The following is a 19578-nucleotide window of genomic DNA, read 5'->3' as shown; positions in this document are numbered from 1 at the left end:
TCGGATGTCCAACAAAAAAGATTCTCTCTCCTCAACCAGTGCAAAGTGTCTTCCAGCAAAATTGACACCAACAAATGTGTCTTCCAGCAAAAGGCTACACTTTGGGTGTCCACCAGCAAATGAGCACCACTTTCAGTGTCCGCTAGCAAATTTTGCCTATTAATTTTGGTTTAATGTCTCGGCTTTCCAGTATGCGTTTAATTCCGAACCTCACGATTGCTAAATGTTCTAAGTTTCATAGTTGTGTGCAATCGAAACAATCTCGGAAGCCTCACAAGGTAGCTGAGGAGAGACACTTGGCACCTCTAGAACTCATACATTCTGATCTGTGCGAGATGAATGGTGTGTTGACAAAAGGTGGAAAGAGATACTTTATGACTTTGATTGATGATGCGACTAGATTTTGCTATGTTTACTTGTTGCGAACTAAGGATAAAGCATTAGACTACTTTAAAATTTATAAAGCTGAGGTTGAGAATCAACTTGAGAGAAAGATCAAGCGTCTAAGGTCTGATCGTGGTGGCGAGTACTTTCCAAAATTCTTTGATGAATTCTATGAGGAACATGGTATTATTCATGAGAGGACGTCTCCCTATTCGCCCAAGTCCAACGAGATTGCTGAGAGGAAAAACTGCACACTTACTGACTTGGTTAATTTCATGTTAGATACTGCCGGTTTATCTAAGGCATGGTGGGGAGAGGCTCTATTGACTTCAAGTCATATCCTGAATAGAGTTCCGAACAAGAATACAGATCAAACTCCATATGAGATGTGGATCGGGAGAAAACCATCACTTTCTTATTTGCGTACTTGGGGTGCTTGGCGAAAGTCAATGTACCTATTCCAAAGAAGCGCAAGTTAGGACCTAAGATAGTAGATTGTGTCTTTCTAGAATATGCTCCGAGAAGCATTGCTTATAGATTTTTTGTGGTTAAATCTGAGGTCCCTGATATACATGTTGATACTATTACGGAATCTCGTGATGCAACATTTTTTGAGAATATATTTCTTCTTAAAGATATGCATAGTAACTCTAAATTTTATGCTAAAATAACTCCTAAACTTACTGCGCCTGTTGAGTCTTCTAAACAACCCAATGAGCATGAGCATGAGAACATCCTAGAGAAGGATGACAGTGAAGCTCCCAGAAGGAGCAAGAGATAGAGGGTTGCAAAATCTTTTGGTGATGATTTCACCGTGTACCTTGTGGACAATACTCCCACGTCCATCACTAAGGCATATGCATCTCCAAATGCAGACAATTGGAAAGAAACTGTCCAAAGTGAGATAGATTTGATTCTTTCTAATGGAACATGGGAACTCACTGAACAACCCTATGGTTGCAAACCAGTGGGTTGTAAATGGGTGTTCAAGAAGAAGCTTAGGCCTGATGGTACTCTTGAAAAGTACAAGGCTAGGCTTGTGGCCAAAGGTTACACATAAAAGGAAGGTGAAGACTTCTTCGATACCTATTCACCTATCGATAGATTGACCTCTATTCGAGCACTACTTTCTCTAGCTACCTCGTATAGTCTTATCGTCCACCAGATGGATGTAAAGACAGCTTTCCTAAATGGAGAGTTGGATGAGGAGATCTATATGGATCAGCCTGACAGGTTTGTGGTGAAGGGTAAAGAAAGCAAGGTGTGTAAGTTGTTGAAGTATTTGTATGAACTGAAACAAGCACCTAAGCAATAGCATGATAAGTTTGCCAGAACATTAACCTCTGCGGGCTTTGTCATTAACGAGGCTGATGTGTGTACTATCGCCATGGTGGGGTGAAGGAGTTATATTATGCTTGTATGTGGATGACATACTGATCTTTGGCACAAACATTGATGTGATCAATGAGGCCAAGTTTTTTCTATCACAGAACTTTGATATGAAAGATCTGGGAGAAGCTAATGTTATTATGGACATCAAGCTGATTAAGAATGAGAATAGGATTACTCTTTCGCAATCCCATTATATGGAGAAGGTCTTGAATCATTTTGGTTATATGGATAGCAAGCCTTCTCCAACACCTTATGATCCCAACGTGATACTCAGAAAGAACAAGAAAATTGCTAAAGATCAATTGAGATACTCTTAGATTATCGGTTCACTCATGTACTTAGCTAGCGCAACAAGACCCGACATAGCTTTTGCTATGAACAAATTGAGTAGGTTCATGTCAAACTCGAGTTTTTATTATTGGTATGTACTTGAAAGGGTTATGCGTTACTTGGTGGGTATTATGAGTTTTGGGATTCACTATTCTGGGCATCCTATTGTGCTTGAGGGATATAGTGATTCAAACTGGATTTCGGACGCTGATGACCTATATGCCACGAGTGGGTATGTGTTTACCCTTGAAGGTGGTACAATATCATGGAGGTCTTGCAAACAGACCATTCTGTTGAGGTCAACCATGGAAGCAGAACTTACTACTTTGGAAACATTGGAAACAACCGCTGTTAAGGCAGAGTGGCTGCGTGATCTCTTGATGGACTTGCCTATGGTTGATAAACTAGTGCCGGCAATCCTTATGAACTGTGACAATCAAACGGTGATAGTCAAAGTGAATAGTGCTAAGGATAATGCAAAATTATCAAGACATGTCAAGAGATGACTAAAGTCTGTCAGGGAGTTGAGAAACTCCGGAGTAATAAGTGTGAATTATATTCAAACAGACAAAAACCTAGCAGATCCCTTTACAAAAGGGCTATCATGGAATGTGATAGAATGTGCATCGAGGGAGATGGGTATGAGACCTGTTTGAGTTGCCGTAGTGGTAACCCAACCTATGTGATCGGAGATCCTGTGAATTAGGATTTGGGAAAAACAAGCTGCCGGTTGACTGAGGAGAGTAATTATTAAACCCTCTCTATGTAAAGATGCAATACTCTCAAATGTTGTAAGGAAGGTTAGCAATATGCTCTAATGTGCTTCTATTGGCTTGATTAAGTGAAGATGCTGTCATATAGAACATTCTTGAAAGAACACACCTATATGAGCCCGACTGTAGAATGTCGCAGTCTATGAGATTTGGGTGATCTCTTGTAATCTCATGAAGAGACTAAGGAGTATGACGAATATGCTCCACCTGCGAGGTAGGCTAGTGGCAGCCAGGTACTAGTTCCGACTTTGAGTGAAACTTGTTCGCACAAAACTTGCAATTCAAGACTTAATCCATTTTCAAGTTGTGGATGAATGTAGCTTGAAGCTCTAGGCAAGAGTTCAACTTAATAGTCCTTGCTGAAATACTGGTATATAAACAGTAGTGAGAAACAGGCAAAATCTCTGATGAACATTTGAGATCTGGTAGGGGATTGATGAAATAATGGGCTTGGCCCATTGCAATTTCAGAAATTCCAAATAAATTTCAAAGGCCCATGTGGGCATGAGCAAGTGGTTGGAGTGGTGCAAACCTTTAGTCCCACATTGCTAGTGGAGGAGAAGGATGGCCAAAATAAATATGGAGGTTGTCTCCACTCCTCCAAGCTATGTGTGTGGGGAGAGAAGGAAAGCTCCACATGCACGCGCTCGTTCACCACGCCACACCTCACCGGGCCGGGCCGGGCCGGACGGGGCGAGGCGGGACAAAGAGTGCGGACGTGTGACACCTGCGTGAATGGTCCACCGAAATCCGACCTCCAGCCTTGCGGTGGCGCGGTTTCCTTTTGCTGTTTTATTTTTTGTTACTTGGTCTTTAAGTCAGCGAGATATATGGAAACCTAATCGGTTTAGATCACGATCGTGATGTGAGATCGTGGGTTCTCCTATATATACGACCTATCGGCCTCTACCGAAAAGACATCTAATCAAGCTAGGGTTTTTGCCTCTTCTCGCTGCTGCACCACCACTATAGTCTACTCCATCTTGAGCACCAGTGTGCATCGACGAATGGGAGAGCAGGTCTCCGGAACCTCTCGCTCTTGTGATCCTGCACTAGGAGAGGGCAAATAAGTTTTTTGGGAAGCGCTCCGCACGACTGCTCAGGGTCTTCGCCATGACTCGTCTTTCGTCCAAGTTCGGCGTTGCGGCGTGCCATCATCTTTGACGTCGTCTGCTGCGCTCCGTCCGCAACACTGTCGTCGTTTCATCAACACCACTTGTCATCAAAGCTGAGTACGTACACCGTGATCCGATCTGCTATTTCATCATGCTTTTCTGAGATTATGTTGGTGTGCTTGATGTTGCCTAGTATGTTAGAGATTTGCACGCTAGGTTTTGTTCTTATCATGATAAATTTAGTTCGGAATTTACTCTTGCGGTTGTCTAATTTTTCAACACTGACCACTTGTCAGGGGGCCACAATAATTTCCTCCTATCAAAAGAGAATGGATACATAGGAAGCTGTTGAAGTGGCACGGTGCCACGATCGCAAAATGGTACGTTGGTTCATTTCAAAACATTTTATCAAGGAAATGCCAAAAAAATTTAAAAGCGACCATGGCAACTACCTAGCTACTTGGTCGCCACAGTTTAGAATGTGTTTGGATAGAGTGTCGAAGTGGGTTGGGACGGGTTCGACCCACTTGACCCATGTTTGGTTGAGAGTTCATGTGGGTTGGAGTGGTTCCAATTGGGAATATTCCCAGTAGATACGGGTTGAAACGATACCTCCAAAATGAGCAGACCATTTCGACCCAGATGGATGTTGTCGCTCCTCCGCCTTGCGCGTGCGGTGTGCGAGCCTGCAGGCGAGCAAGCACGGGGGCGTCACGGTGGACGGCGCTGCGGGGCTGGACCAAGCGAGGCTGCGTGGGTGTGTAGGGAAGCCGGATGGGATGGCGTGGGTGGGCAGGAGCGGCACGACGCAGGTGGGCAGGGATGGCGCGGCGCGTGCGGAGCGGCACGGCGATGGCAGGGCCGCGCGGTTGGGCAGGGACGACGCGACGCGGCGGGGCAGGAGTAACCAAGCTCGGCGTTGGAGTGCAGCTGGTGCTCCACCATGGACGAGCTCCAAGTCGGGGAATCAAAGCTGCGATGAATGAATTGAGAAGGGGAGGAGCGAATCGAAGCAAGGCCGGCGAGGTTTGGGTTGAGCCACACAAGGGCGGCCGGTGGGCAAGCTCCCGCGAAGGGAACCACGGGTTGGCGGACGGCGCTAGGTGGAGGTGCGGCAGGGGCGGGTGCACGGCGAGGCAGCGGCCGTGTGTGGAAGCCAGGCTGGCAAGGGAGCGGGGGTAGGGGGTGGGCGACCGGCGCGACGCAGAGGTGCAGCGGCGCGATCTCGAGCGGCGGTGGCAAGGAAGCCGGAGGAAGAAGATAAAGAAGCGTTGGAAAAAAGGGAGGCTGACTGACGGTGTGAAATAGACGTCCATCCCACATCTCTCATTCCCTCTAACCAAATAAAAAACTGGATTGGATCTAACACTCTCGTCCAAACACGAGATGGGTCCAACCCAACAAAAAAAATAGGATGGAACCGACCCAATCCATAAACTAAACACATGCTTAGATGGAGATCGAGTCCCATTCTCTCTATCTACCACACCAATCAGGCAATCACCATGCCGATGGGGGCAATGCCACCATCATGCTGTATGAGAAAGAAAGAGCATCGCTCACCGAAACCTGATCTGAGCTGCATACTAGTGTGAAGCATGCACGCCACCACACGCATGCCATCATCAGAGCGTCGTCACTCGGCAGCTAATAAGCTAGCAGCCACATCTCCTCTACGGTGGTTGCTCCTTTTTCTCTGTCGTCGTCGTCTCATTCTTCACGGATTCGCTCGACCGCGTGCACGCCACCCACGATAGAGGTTCCTTTGGTCGTTCGCACGCGCGTTACTGTCGATGGCGCACGGTTAGGGGTAGTAATGGAATATAGCTTTTATACCTCCTTCACAATCCAACTCAATCCTATTTACTTTTAGTTTAAAATCATATAATATTATGATCCTATCCTTATTGAACTCGATCCTTAAATTTGCTAGGTTAAATTAGAGTATCCTTTACCATCCTACGCACGATATGCCAGAAAATGACAGCGGCGGTTCCAGGAGGGGAACCACTTATGAGTGATGACGGAGGATTGAGAAAAGAAACAAGACTTCAACAGTCCGGTCAAGTTTCTAAGCACAAACAATAGTCCGGACGAAGATTCTGTGTTGCGGGTTTATGGCAGGAGATTCAAATGATCAGTAGATCCTTTACTTCTGTAATCTTTTCTTTTGTTAAGCGTGAGGCAAACTTGTTAGCACACTGTTGTGCGAAAAGGTTCTCACCGGGGAGTTGCATGTGTACCTGGGTTAGCGAGATTCCGGATTGGAATGTGGAATTAGCTACCAAGGATTCACTTTGTATGAACAATGCTTGTAATCTTGTGCCTGGTTTAGGCTATAATCAACACACAACCATCGCCTAAGACAAAGGGCGACGTTCCCCGAGAAAAAAGAAAATCTAAGCACAAGTGGTAATTAGATAGTCCGGTCAAGACTTAGTGTGCGTACCATAGTCCATAGCATGGTTGTTCAATCTCGCGCGCACTATGTCGTGTTGTTATAATGCTATACGTGCATGCACTTAGGATGTTTGGATACTACTCCCTCTGTCCTGAAAAGGATGCAACTATGGTATGCGTGCCAGTTAAAGTGCTTCACGTTTGACCAGGTTTGTAGTAAATAGTATTCACATTTATAGCTCCAAATTAATTTATTATAAAAATACATTTCGTAATTAATCTAATGATGTTTATTTGATATTATATATATTTATACTTTTTCATCTATAATAGGTCAAACTTGATACAGTAAATCGTGACACTGTTCCAGAATTGCATTCTTTTGGGGATGGAGGGAGTACGTGCTAAACTTTAGTAGTGTCACATCGGATGTTTGGATGCTAATTAGAAGTACTAAACATGAGCTAATTATAAAACTAATTGCAGAATCATGTGCTAATTCGCGAGACGAATCTATTAAGTCTAATTAATCCATCATTAGCAAATGCTTACTGTAGCACCATATTGTCAAATCATGAATTAATTAGGCTTAATAGATTCGTTTCGCGAATTAGACTCCATTTGTACAGTTAGTTTTATAATTAACCTATATTTAATACTTCTAATTAGCATCCAAACATTCGATGTGACCTGTGCTAAACTTTAGCGGGGTATCCAAATGGGCCCCGCTAGACCTTGGTTTTGTGCTTCGATTAGTTGCCTAACCCTAACATAACACTTTTCATTCATGCCCTTTTCTTTTCAGGGAGGAAATAAGAACTGAGGATGAAATTAGAAGAGGAGGAAACATACATGGGCCTTGTGCATTTGTTGTGGCCTGGTGACTGACTTGCGAGCCTTCCTGGGCTACACAAATTGGTGGCAAACAGACGCCCATGGGCTCCTTTTCCCACTTGTGTTGGCCCGATCCAACTAAGAGCCCAGAAGCACCGCGTACAGATACAGATCCTCGCCGTTAACGCCGCATCCCACGGCTACCAGCTCCACCTCGGGCAATAAAGCTCTCCTCCCGATCCCGCGCCGTCGCATTCCCTAGGGTTTATCACCGTCTCACACCCCCCGCAGCCCGCTCGCCGCCGCCGCCCGCTCGAGCGCGGAAGAACCCAAGGCGCCGAGCAAGATGGTAAGATACCGCAGCCTCTTCGTTTCACTCTCCATTCCCTAGTTGTTTCTGTCGATTCTTTCTCTGATTTTCGGGGACATTTTCCCCCGTTGTGTTCATTATATGGTCAGTTCTTTATTCGATTCAGTGAGTCGCATGGTAGCCTTATGAATATGCGCATTGTATTGTACTTTGCCTGCTATGGTTACTTCGTGCGAGAGAGATTCGTTTGTTTGTTTAGTGCTTATGAGATCACGCGTTTCTCATAGTTAGCGTGTAGATAGAGTTTTCTTTCGTTTGATATCTAACTGTTTTAAGAAGTATCACAGCCAGTAAGATATGTAGATGGGAGATTGATTGCTGTACTGAACAGCGCCTGCATAGATCTTGTGATGCCATGTTATTAATTTTCTCTCTCAATCTTATCAAGGCCTTTTAGTTTATATCAAGTGAATCATACTACTATCCAACAGTATTACTAACCTATAAATGTGATCGGACAGTGTTGCCTGGAATACTGTTTTCTATTCTTGTATAGGAAAAAAACAAGCGTTAGGGTAAAGATCTACTTTGACTGTCTATTTCAGGGTATGAAATGGCAGATGGTGCATAACTGACATTTTGAATTATTTATGGATGCCCATGTTCACAGAATTTAAACCTCTCATAAGGAGCTATTGTATCAATTTATTTATTTTATCAGGATTCTGAGAATGGCTTTGCAGACCAATTTTTATTCTTGAAATTAATGTTCTGTTCTAGAGCTGAAATTGCGTGTTTGGTTGGTCCACTAATCACTGTTAATTCTATAACGTATTCTGCTAAGGAGCACTAGGAATTGTGTTTCTTTTCCTGTGAAAACCACATCTCATGCTACATGCTTTTCTGGCCATTCCATTTGAAGATGTTCATGGTGTATAAAATCATTTCATCCTTTATTCCGAGTGCAGCAGCTTGTGCAACTTCTTTTTTTATTTGTGCTTATTATCACTTTCAGCTGAACACATCATTTTATTTGTTGTAATGTTTAATAATTTTCTTATTGTTTTATACAGGCAAGGGGTTTGAAGAAACATCTGAAGAGGCTCAATGCTCCTAAGCATTGGATGCTTGACAAGCTTGGTGGAGCATTTGTATGTTCATTCATCTTAAACTTGTAATGTGAGGTTTAATCACTTACTGGATAATGCTTTATCTTTGCTCAATCATGTTTTTCTGTTTTGCAGGCACCCAAGCCTTCATCTGGTCCCCACAAAGCCAGGGAGTGCTTGCCTTTGATCCTTATCCTCAGGAACAGGTTGAAGTATGCCTTAACCTACCGTGAAGTTATTTCAATCTTGATGCAGCGTCAGGTTATGGTTGATGGCAAGGTCAGGACCGACAAGACATATCCATCTGGATTCATGGGTAAGCTTCGTGCTGGATCCTGATTTTCTGTGCATAATGACAATGCTAATGCTATGGCCATCAGATTCAATTATCAATTACGTTTTTCCTGCAGATGTTGTATCGATTCCTAAGACTGGAGAGAATTTCCGCCTTCTCTATGACACTAAGGGACGCTTCCGTCTCCACAGTATCAGGGATGATGAGGCTAAGGTTTGTACTCATCACTGGTTCCCATAGTATCTCAGCACCAACATTGCCATAGAATATCTGGCACAAACTTACCACCAAAATTTCCAAGGCCTGTTGTCCTGCTCCATGGCTTGTAGTTTTTTTCCCATGTTGAGGGATGTGATTATATGATCATTTCTGTTTCTTCAACTAAGGAATTGAAGTTAAAAATCCGATTCATGTCTTCTATGCGAGATTCATATCTGGAATTATTTAGCTTCCCCAAAGCCTTTTGTTTGGCAGAGTCTATAACCTTCTGTGCCAATGTAGTTCCTTAACGTTTATTCTTTTGGTTACTGAAATCTAGGTTTTTTTTTCAATGTTTTGTTTCAAAATCCTATCAAGGTTATCTCTTGACCATAAAGCTAATGTTGGGAAAGACAAGTTTCTTCTTAGACTGAGATCTTTTCCTGTTTTGCAGTTCAAGCTTTGCAAGGTGCGGTCTGTGCAGTTTGGGCAGAAGGGCATCCCTTTCCTGAACACCTATGATGGACGCACAATCCGCTACCCAGACCCTCTCATCAAGGCCAATGACACCATTAAGATCGACCTGGACACCAACAAGATTGTTGACTTCATCAAGTTTGATGTTGGGAATGTCGTGATGGTGACTGGTGGAAGGAACACTGGGCGTGTTGGGGTGATCAAGAGCAGGGAGAAGCACAAGGGCAGCTTTGAGACCATCCACGTCGAAGATTCACTCGGCCACCAGTTTGCCACCCGCATGGGCAACGTGTTCACCATCGGCAAGGACAAGAAGCCGTGGGTGTCTCTTCCCAAGGGCAAGGGTATCAAGCTCAGTATCATCGAGGAGGCGCGGAAGCGCAATGCTGAGGCTGCTGAGGCTTGATTTCTTACATTTTAGGCTACAGATTGCTGCTGCTGAGGCTTGATTTCTTACATTTTAGGCTACAGAAAACCATTGCTGTAAGCATTCTATCAAAAGATGTAGACGTGCCTGCTGGACGCATGCATTGCCATGGGGCTGTTCTGAACAGTGAAGTCATGTGCTATTTTGAACCTTCAAGTAGTTGATACGCAATTATTTTTTGGTGCTTGTTTTTATCATTTGATTTCGTTTTAAGCGTTCTATGAAAAGATAAAGATGTTTCTGCTGGACACAAGCATTCTATAAAATCAGGCTAAGTGTGTTTAACTCCTTGAAGCTCCAATCAGATCACGTTTACCTCTACAAGTGGCTTTACTGCTATGCATATTTCTGTAATTACCATCTAGATTGTTGCATGATAGAACTTTAGTATCCACTAGCCACCCTTGATATGGTAGAAACGGCGAGATTGTAGCAGCCTTTTGTTTTTCGGAACTGTTAACAATCTGCACACCCGCTTTTTCCATGTGATGAAAATGAGTTTGTTTGTCAAACGATAGCATGCACTTATGCATGAGCTTTTAGTGTAAAGCAATGGAATTTCAGAGTTGGCAACGGCGACTCGGCTAAGGGTCCTCAATGGTCCTCCCGCATTGAGGACCACCAGCAACCAAGTTGAACGCTCAATTTATATGCACCACATGATGCATCAGCAGATAAAAGGCTCTCCAAGGAGTCAGAACAAGTCACTATTTTGTAATGCAAAACAAGTATCATTTCTAGATCATCAGGAGGCATGGCATCCATCCATACTACAACATAGCATTCTACATGGATATTAGCCAATATATCTACACAGAGGGTGACACAGGAAATGCGGGGTAGGATGATCCTTCACTGAGGCTTCTCGTAACTGTTCTGGTTCCTGAACTCTGCTATCTTGCTTCTGATCATCTCAGCCACATGAGGATGAACAAACATGTGTGTGGGATCGAGCATGTGCACGATGAACCTCTCCAATGCAGGCATTGAAGCATTCAGATTAACAATGAACTGTGCCATTGGAATATCGCTGAGAAGAAGAAATGGCAATAGTGCGGATTATAGACCCCCTCAAAAAAAAAATTACTTTTCTCATGAGCTTACCAGGAGATGAACAACCCCTTGATTGCATTAACCATCTTTTCTCTGCTATGGACAACGGAAAGTCACCTGATTGGCAGGTGACAATAATGTCAGTTGGAGTGGCCACCGGCTAGTAAGAAAAATTCTGAAAACTTTTGCCCGCCACAGCTACCCCAACCAACAGGTGTATATGTGTTCAAAGACAACGAAGTGAGCCTCCTTGAAACACAGTTAAAGTAAGGAACCATGAAGATTGAAGAACCAAATGCCTCACAACATGGTCCTCATATTATGAGACGAGTCGTGATTTACAGAAAGGACCAACGCCTGAACCAACCGTGGGAGTCTATGAAAATGACAGGATAGGGAATGGTAACTTTCAGAGAAGTTGTACATTGCTATATATCTTATTCACCATGACACTAGCAACATTTGTACTTTTGAGCAGCTAGGACCTCACAATGAAAACATGGAAAATGGAGGAAAATAATAGTGTGCCCTCGTGCAGGATGGAGTTAGCGTTGGGGGATGGGTTTTCAGTTAAACAGCCAACTTGACTGCTCACAGAAGCAGCCAAGCAGGTAAGCTCTATCTCCCGGTTCAAAATCCACGCCTAAAATGTAATAAACCATCGTGCAGGCTCTATCTCACGGGTGTCTCTTCCCCCGTAATTTCATCTTGCTAGTGTTTCTTACCAACGAGAACAAACCGTAAATTAGGATGGATTACCGATCCAATCCACGCGTTGTCGGAGATCTGAGTGCGTGCCCTTTTTCTCTTCCTCGGATGGAACCAGGAGCACCAGGTGTTTGCCTGGCGGCCGCCGTTCTTCGGAATTAGGTGGAACCGTGGAAGGAAGGGGAAGGATGCCGGCGGCGACAGCAAAACGGGGAAGGGGAAGGGAGGAAAGCGGCGGCAGGTGGGCTGGGCTCTCAGTGAGGCCTCGGATCAGATTTTGGCCCAATCTCAGTCACAGCCCTGACAGACAACAGGCCGAAAGATTTGCCTGACGGGTCAGGCATGGTCGCAAGTCCATCCCACACGGATTTCCCGATAACCCAACAGTAGTCAAATAACTAGCTCAACATCTTTAGAAAAAAAGTTGGTAAATGTCAAAAAAATATTGATGGATGCAAAAAATGCTGGTGAGTGTAAAAAAATATTGAGAAATAATGTTGGTAAGTGTAAAAGAAGTTAACAAAATGTTGGTACATATAAACAAATATTGGCTAGCGTCAAGAAATGTTGGTAACAATTAAAGCATATTTTGTAAAAAAAATGTAGATAAATGTCAACAAATGTTGATGGATGTTAAAAAAAAGCTATACATGTACTTAATATGGCTTTAAAGATAAGTTGCTTATCTACCTTTCAAAAAGCATATAGTAGCCATCTTTCACAACTTGATACTCATGCAGATCAAAATAAATGGACAGGATGAAAATTAATGGAAGAGGTGCTTCCACGGTTTTCTCGCGACATGCTGCTGCGGTTTTGGGTGGAGGCGATAGGTGCCAATATGCGTGTTTGACTATGGTGGGGAGGAAGATGGACGGATTCCTTTTTGAATTTGAAACTTTGGTTTCAATTTTCTTTCACGCAAATACCTTTTAAATTTCATTTAAACCATAGTATTATTTAGAATTTATGCAATAAAGTAATATCCAATATTAATATTATTTTATTTTTTTTGAAAATCAACATTCGGAATATACCACTTCAACATTTTGAACGTACATATTCCACATTTTGAATATAGCGCTTCAGCATTTTCATATAATTTTTTGAAAAATAGTAAACTAGTTTATTAGAATTGTTGGACTAAGCTTTAATAAATATTTACTATATTAGTTTAATATCTGAATATACAAGGTCATAAATAACTAGAAAAAACAAAATAAAAGAAAGAAAGCTTACCTGCGCGATTGGGCTGTGGTGGCTGGTGGGTCAGCTTGATGGTGCTATGGCGGGCTGAGATTCCAGCTAGCGCGGTGGCTGGCTTGCTGCGTTTTCACCTGGAAGGCTGGAACCCAAAGCTTGTTCTTGCAACGCCAGAAGAAAAAAAGAGGTATGCTGACCCACCACGATCAATGCACCTTCGACTTGTCTTATCATGGTCATGGACGTAATGAGATGTAGGTCTTGTAGAGGACTTGTCCGCTGTCTGGCTCTGTCCTACTCTTCCGCCTTGGCGCCTTCCGCTGGCCCGCGCGCAACCCTGCTTACCTCCACTGATCTGCATGATATGACCGTTCAAAATTTCCAATGTAACTAGCCAAAGTGGCGCCGTATACTGCACATGCAGTGGCAGAACCAGAAAATATGAATATAGGGAGGGCCGGACAACATCGTTTGCAATGAGAAATGTAGACGCTGCCAAAAGTTCTACCTTTTATTATTTGCATTAAGTTTTCATAACATTAAACATAGTTTTTGGACTCACATTTTATCTGGGAAAACATTAGGTGATCTAAAATTTTAGGCATACTATGTGACTTCATAGCATGCAAATCATTTTTAGTTGTACCCAGGGGCGGATCTAGGGCCCGGGCTGCCCGGGCTGCAGCCCGGGGCGAGCCCATGTAGTCCCTTTAATATATGTGGTATTTAGCCTAACAAAAGGAGGTTTACGAGGCAAGATTAGACTGTTTTGGCTGTGATTCAGCAACTTAGCCCGGGGTGAAGCCCCGTTTTGGATCCGCCCCTGGTTGTACCCATCATGGACTGAACCCCATTGCAATCTATTTCTTCTTGTAGAAAGAGTCGCGCTTTTCTTTCAGGTTTAATAACAATTTGCTTGAAACATTAGCGCACGATCTTTTAGATCTATGTGTTGCAAAAATTTAATATTTGAATCAGGAAGACAAATCAAATAGAGAATGAGATTTGATGTGCCTACTTGCGCTGCCAAGGGCTGGATTGAGAGCCGTGTACGAGCACCTTCTCGTAGGTCGGCGCATTGCCGGGCTGCCTGCAGTCTGCAGCCTTCTGTTGCTGGACGCTTGCTAGCATTTGCTGACTCATTTACTCAGTCAGCTTTGGTTGTTGACTACCTTCCTCCGTCCTTTTTTATAAAAAAAAGGATGGAGGGAGTAGTTCAGACTTACATCCTCACATGCAGTTCAGCCTGGGTCTTTGGTTGTGGAGTTTGGAGGCTGGAAGCATGAAACAAAAAGTATGGTGGTGTACTATTATATCATGCAATATTGTTAGGGTTTTTCCAACAAGGGAGTGTCGAGCTAGTGAAGTTAATATTTTAATTAATGAATAATGTAAAAACATCACAGCTAACTCTTGATGAAAAGCTAAGCTCACACGTGTCCTGATAGCAGTAGTAGTGCATATATAGCTTCCATTTTCAAGAGGCAGAGGTGGACAATTAATATAAAACTTTAGAGGATTACTTTATACCTTTTACAATATTAAAAATGGGTAATTTAGATATAGACATAGGAGGAGGATATATTAGGTTATTTTTCATAAATAACAACAGAGGTGGGTATATTATATCCATCGATTATTATTGTGAATGGATACTAGAGTTACATAATTGATGGCCGGATGTCTACGCTTCCGTGAGAGTTTCTATAATTTTTCAATTTTTTTTACGCATCTAGTGAAGATTAACATAGGGATCCATTCAAGGTAAAACGACATGTTTAGAAAAAAAAGATTACTACACAACCTTTTTCAGGATACCTCCATAAATCTTTGTTTCAGACACCCCACCATTACTAGCGAATTTTATTACATGAACCTTGAAAACTCATAAATCCCGTAGAGGCGTATCAAAGTACCTACGATCATAAACTCATAAATCCTTGCGCTCATCTCTACGGGGCAGTACGCAGTTATGCACGGAACTAGCGATTGCGAAACCAAACAGGTGACTAGGGAAGTTGCAGTTAAATAATACTCCTAAACTGCGTTTAACAATTAGGCGCATCTGGTGTAGTGGTATCATAGTACCCTCCCACGGTACTGACCGGGGTTCGATTCCCCGGATGCGCAGTAGGCTTTTTTTTTTTTTGCCCCGCTTCCAAACTGACTACAGGATACAGGAGTTAAAATCGCAGGATGAAACTGATCGGAGCCTATGACCAACCGAAGACGTAGTCGAGAATGTAGACGATGCCCAGAGAGAGCGGGTAGAACATGCAGGCGACCAGGCAGGTCCAGAGCGGGAACGTGTTCCTGAAGCTGGTGAAGAGGGCGACGACGACGCAGATGAGTTCGCTGATCAACACCTCCGACGAGAAGTCCCACGTCAGGTTACGGAAGTAGACCAGTGCCAGGAACACGCCGAGGCACAGCGTGTTGTTCATCGTCACGCCGCCGTACACCTGAAAACAAAAAACACCCCAGTGCCAGGTACACGCCGAGGCACAGCGTGTTGTTCATCGTCACGCGGCCGTACACCTGAAAACAAGAAGCATCGGTAGGCTGTGGAAGAAATACCTATAATACTCTTAAAGGTCTGTGGGTGTGTTTATATGCAAATTACTTGTAACAAAATAATGTATTCACTAATTCGCATGTAAATAATTATTTTAAAAAAATAAATAAATTTATATGTTCTTCGTCCATTAAAGTGATTGGTCCATATAAATAGAACAATATCCATCAAAACTTTCATACAATGATGCCATGCCTCAATATTACTGTCCTCCTCTTGCACTAACCAAAGCATCAGCTATCCTAGTACGAATGATATTCATGGTATCTTCATTTTTCACCTTGTCACTCTTATCTCCTTATGTTTGTCTCGTGCCACTTGTATGTTGTACCAAGTAATCATCATCATTATCACATCTCTTGAACTCCTTATCACACAAATTGCTGTTATGGATAAAATTATGCAATACAAGAGAAGCCATAATGATATGCTTCTAAGTACGAGGTGAGAAACTTGCCATGCCCTTCAAAATACGCCATTTCTGCTTTAAGACTCTAAAAGACCTTTCAATGATATTACGAAGAGATGAATGCAAGAAATTGAACATCTCGTACTTTCCTTGAGTAGGCCCCGAACGCTGCTGAAATTCTGGTATATGGTACGTGCTCCCTTTGAAAGGCGCAATATACACAATTCGGTTTGGGTAACCCGAGTACACAAGATAATACTTTCATACAAAACCAAGTTAGTACCAAGTTAGTGAGGTACATAATAATACAAGTATTGTGAACTTGATGAAGGAACCATGTATACCTTTAGGAGGCATGGGAAATAAAGGAAAATTTGCCAATGCATGGTTGAGGATACATGTGTCATGTGCAGAACCTGGCCACCCGGCAACCGCAAAGGTGAACCTCATGTCAAATTCACAAATAGCTAGCACATTCTGAGATGTATATCCATGATGGCATGTGTGGTTAACTACTTCGTCCACTGGCACAACCAACCATCTATTGCTCCAATTGCGCCTTTAAAGTATGGCCAAAAACAGTCCTCTCTCACCCTTTCATGCTTCGTAAAAAAAGTAGGATCTCTCGGTTTAATGTTGTCCTTAGCTAATTTGCGCAAACACTTCAACACTTCGTGAAACTTCATGTGAACTATTGCCCATTTCTCCAATAGCACCAACATGCTGAGCAAGTTCAGCTAGCAATAGTATTCCTTTTATCCTCCTTTGGCTACATCTCCTAATCTATCATCCATCTACATGAGACATTAGTATATTAATAATTAAATACAACAACTTTCATGACAATACTAAATGAAGAAGCTCAACATAACACAATAATAGATAAATAATGTTTCACATCTCCAGGTAAATTGGTTCAATATAGGGTAACTTATTTTGGTTCAACATAGGGAAATTGTTGTCACATATGACAAGAAAATAATCTGATAAACATGGAAACAAATCAGTGGCGCTTCATCATCTCCTTTTCTAGCTCCCTCTCAATCAAATTGAGTCTTCCTTTAGTTGTTTCTAGAGAGCTAAAGAGCTCTCTAAATTCAGGCTTAACAATTAGGGAGGCGGCTGTGTACATTTAGAGCAGTTCCTTCTTGCACCCCACATTGTTTCACCATCTTTATGGTCTCTGCAATGGTAGGAACTAGGTTGGTTGGAGGAGCTGATGATGCTTCAACACTTGTGGAGATCCTCTCTGCATCATTTTCTATCTTCAAACAAGTATTCTTATACAAATGAAAGAATGGGCTTTTCTCATCCTCCTCTTCAACACCAATGGAGGTACCCTTGCGTTTCCTTTTTCCTAGGTTCACTGTCATATTCTTCTATGTAGGTTTTGGTACCTCATCCACATCCTCATCACTTGCCTCATTGGAGGATATATCTACAAGATAGGATGCAGAAGACTCACTTACATGTGCCTTGCCAAACAAGATATGCAGGTCATCAAGGAACTTGGGTCCTTGTTTTCGAAACTTCACATGGTGGCATTTGATTCCTTTCTCACGATTGTTGCATCTCTAAAATTAAAAAAAATTAGCAAGGCAACAAATAACAAAGAATGGGAAGAATATATTTAAAATGACAACATAATTCTTACAGCAAGGTGTTCGTTCCACCATTCTTCTAAGCAGTCAACAGTTCATTTTGCCTCATCCCATCCAAGATCGGTGGTACAATTCTTGAACTCCATAAATGTTGAATACTCCTTTTTCAGAAGATCTAACTTGTTCTTCAATTGTTTTTTTGTTCTCCTATCACCGGATTTTTTTGCAAACTTGGAAACAACATTCTTCCAACCGGTAGTAGAGAAAATTCCCATCGGCCTATTCCCGGCTTCAATCTCTTCTTTGCAAGCATCAATCAAATGCCTTAAAAAAGCATCACCTCAATCTGCCTTGTCACTCATTCTTCAACCAACCAAAAATATTGTTTGATTCAATTCATATGACTAATGAAAGATACTATGACTTCAATAAATTATAAGAACAAGAACAAAGTGCTAGATTCCACATCCCTCACATGTGAATTACAGTAATTATAATACATAGTCAGATAGTCAGGTCTTGTTATGTAGTTTGACATAGTCCAACAGTAACACATTCATGTACTAGAAAACCATACTCCATAAGACCATATCAGGAGCACATATGACATTTTTATTTCCTTACCAACAAATCAAGAAGTGGAAATCATATCACCATATCCTAGTGTCATACACTTCCACAAGGATAATCTGACCCATTAGTGAAAATCCATCCAAGTGAGGACAATTGCTAGGGCATGAACACATCAAACATGAGGTGAATAAATCGATTTAAGGTTGGCTAAACAGTAATCTCAGTCAATGTTTACAATGGAGATAAATCACACAAGCAGCAGAAATTTTTGAACTAAGAAACAACTTCTTCTACGTTTTACATCCACTCAGTAATCTGTGGTGTTTAGACCACAGGCACATGAGCAAATCAGAAAAAGGATTCATACCTCGAGGCGCGGCGGGCGACGACCGGCGCTGGGCGGGCATGTCGAGCGGTGGCCGGAGGCGGGCGGCGCGGTGCGGCGGCCGGGGGCGGGGTGTGGCAGGTGATTGGGGGCGGCGACTGGATTAGGCAGCAAGTGGACCGGCAAAGGGGGCGGTGGGCCGGCGACCGGGAGCGGAGGGAGACGGTCCGCCAGGGGCGGCGCTCGAATACGGGAGGCGGATGGTTGTGACGGAGGACTGTGGGAGAAATGGATCCAAAAAACGAACCGTTACCTTCATAAACAGTGGCAGGTTGGTAATTTTTTACCCCAAAAGCACTTGAAAGCAAGGGGTGGTGCTTTTGCATTTGTACTAGAGCAAAAGCATGTACAACTTTTTAGCCCCAACCAAAGGCACCCATAGAGGTGTGGCGGAACCGCCCTAATTAACTTAGCTAAAGCACAATTAAGTCACTTGACACGCGATCATATGCTTTAATCAAGTTAACTCGGCAGTCCGTCGGATTTCATCCGATAAACCACTACACAGGACCGAGAAAGCAGAGCTCACACGAAGGTGAGTGGTTCTAGAGAATACAATAGATCATCCAAGTTAAACAAGTACATTAACTTATTACAATCTCAGGTTCGAAATTCAACAAAGTTTTCAGAGTTCTTAAGCAGCAGAAACAAAATAACGAGCGGAAGCTAGCATCAGGGTCGGATGTCATGACGAGGCCGATCATGACATCAATGGTCCCTGTCCTCGCCGTCCGAGGAGGGATCCCACTCGACCGTCCACCCAGGAGGAAGTTGGGGAGGCAAGTGCCACGGGCAGCAAACTCAGGAGCTTCAACATTACCTGAAAAGATTTGCCACAACAAGGCTGAGTGACTACGCTCAACAAGACTTAACCGACCGGTGGTACTAATCCACCAACTTCTAGACATGCAAGCTTTCTGGCTGAGGGGTTTGTTTTTGCCAAAAGCAACTACGGTAGGTCCTTACTTTCAATATTTTAGCCACAGGTTCTAGGTTCATTTACCAATCTAAGTTAGCAGATATACTA

General features: G+C 43.0%; 2 protein-coding genes, 1 non-coding gene and 1 pseudogene across 3 annotated transcripts; 2 read left to right on the top strand and 2 right to left on the bottom strand.

Annotated features, from left to right (window-relative positions):
- The first annotated feature begins 7423 nt into the window (after positions 1-7423).
- Positions 7424-10238, top strand: LOC117850690 (small ribosomal subunit protein eS4). The gene is made up of 5 exons (XM_034732548.2): positions 7424-7577; positions 8612-8689; positions 8783-8963; positions 9058-9155; positions 9595-10238. Exons 1-5 carry the CDS (start codon positions 7575-7577, stop codon positions 10021-10023), a joined length of 789 nt encoding a protein of 262 aa, XP_034588439.1. The 5' UTR covers positions 7424-7574; the 3' UTR covers positions 10024-10238.
- Positions 10239-10735: 497 nt separating this feature from the next.
- On the bottom strand, positions 10736-12173 carry LOC140222378 (general transcription and DNA repair factor IIH subunit TFB5-like). Its single transcript, XM_072292808.1, has 3 exons — positions 11857-12173; positions 11149-11214; positions 10736-11074 (listed from the first exon to the last, which is right to left on the bottom strand). The coding sequence occupies exons 2-3, from the start codon at positions 11181-11183 to the stop codon at positions 10897-10899; spliced, it is 213 nt and encodes a 70-aa protein (XP_072148909.1). The 5' UTR covers positions 11184-11214; positions 11857-12173; the 3' UTR covers positions 10736-10896.
- Positions 12174-15067: 2894 nt separating this feature from the next.
- Positions 15068-15138, top strand: TRNAG-CCC (transfer RNA glycine (anticodon CCC)). The gene has a single exon. It is a non-coding gene; the product is annotated as a tRNA-Gly (tRNA).
- Positions 15139-16995: 1857 nt separating this feature from the next.
- Positions 16996-17955, bottom strand: LOC140222196 (L10-interacting MYB domain-containing protein-like; annotated as a pseudogene).
- Between the last annotated feature and the right edge of the window lie 1623 nt (positions 17956-19578).

This window comes from Setaria viridis, chromosome 3, assembly GCF_005286985.2.
Source record: "Setaria viridis chromosome 3, Setaria_viridis_v4.0, whole genome shotgun sequence".
Classification (NCBI taxonomy): domain Eukaryota; kingdom Viridiplantae; phylum Streptophyta; class Magnoliopsida; order Poales; family Poaceae; genus Setaria; species Setaria viridis.
Note: the sequence above shows the minus strand (reverse complement) of the source record. Positions and strands in the feature narration are given on the sequence as shown.

Excerpts from the sequence above, each read along its gene's own strand:
- LOC140222378 (XM_072292808.1), bottom strand. The coding sequence starts at position 11,183 with ATGGTTAATGCAATCAAGGGGTTGTTCATCTCCTG. Across the intron at positions 11,075-11,148 it reads AAGGGGTTGTTCATCTCCTG|CGATATTCCAATGGCACAGT; the intron begins GTAAGCTCATGA and ends TCTTCTTCTCAG.
- LOC117850690 (XM_034732548.2), top strand. Across the intron at positions 8,964-9,057 it reads ATATCCATCTGGATTCATGG|ATGTTGTATCGATTCCTAAG; the intron begins GTAAGCTTCGTG and ends TTTTTCCTGCAG. Across the intron at positions 9,156-9,594 it reads TCAGGGATGATGAGGCTAAG|TTCAAGCTTTGCAAGGTGCG; the intron begins GTTTGTACTCAT and ends CCTGTTTTGCAG.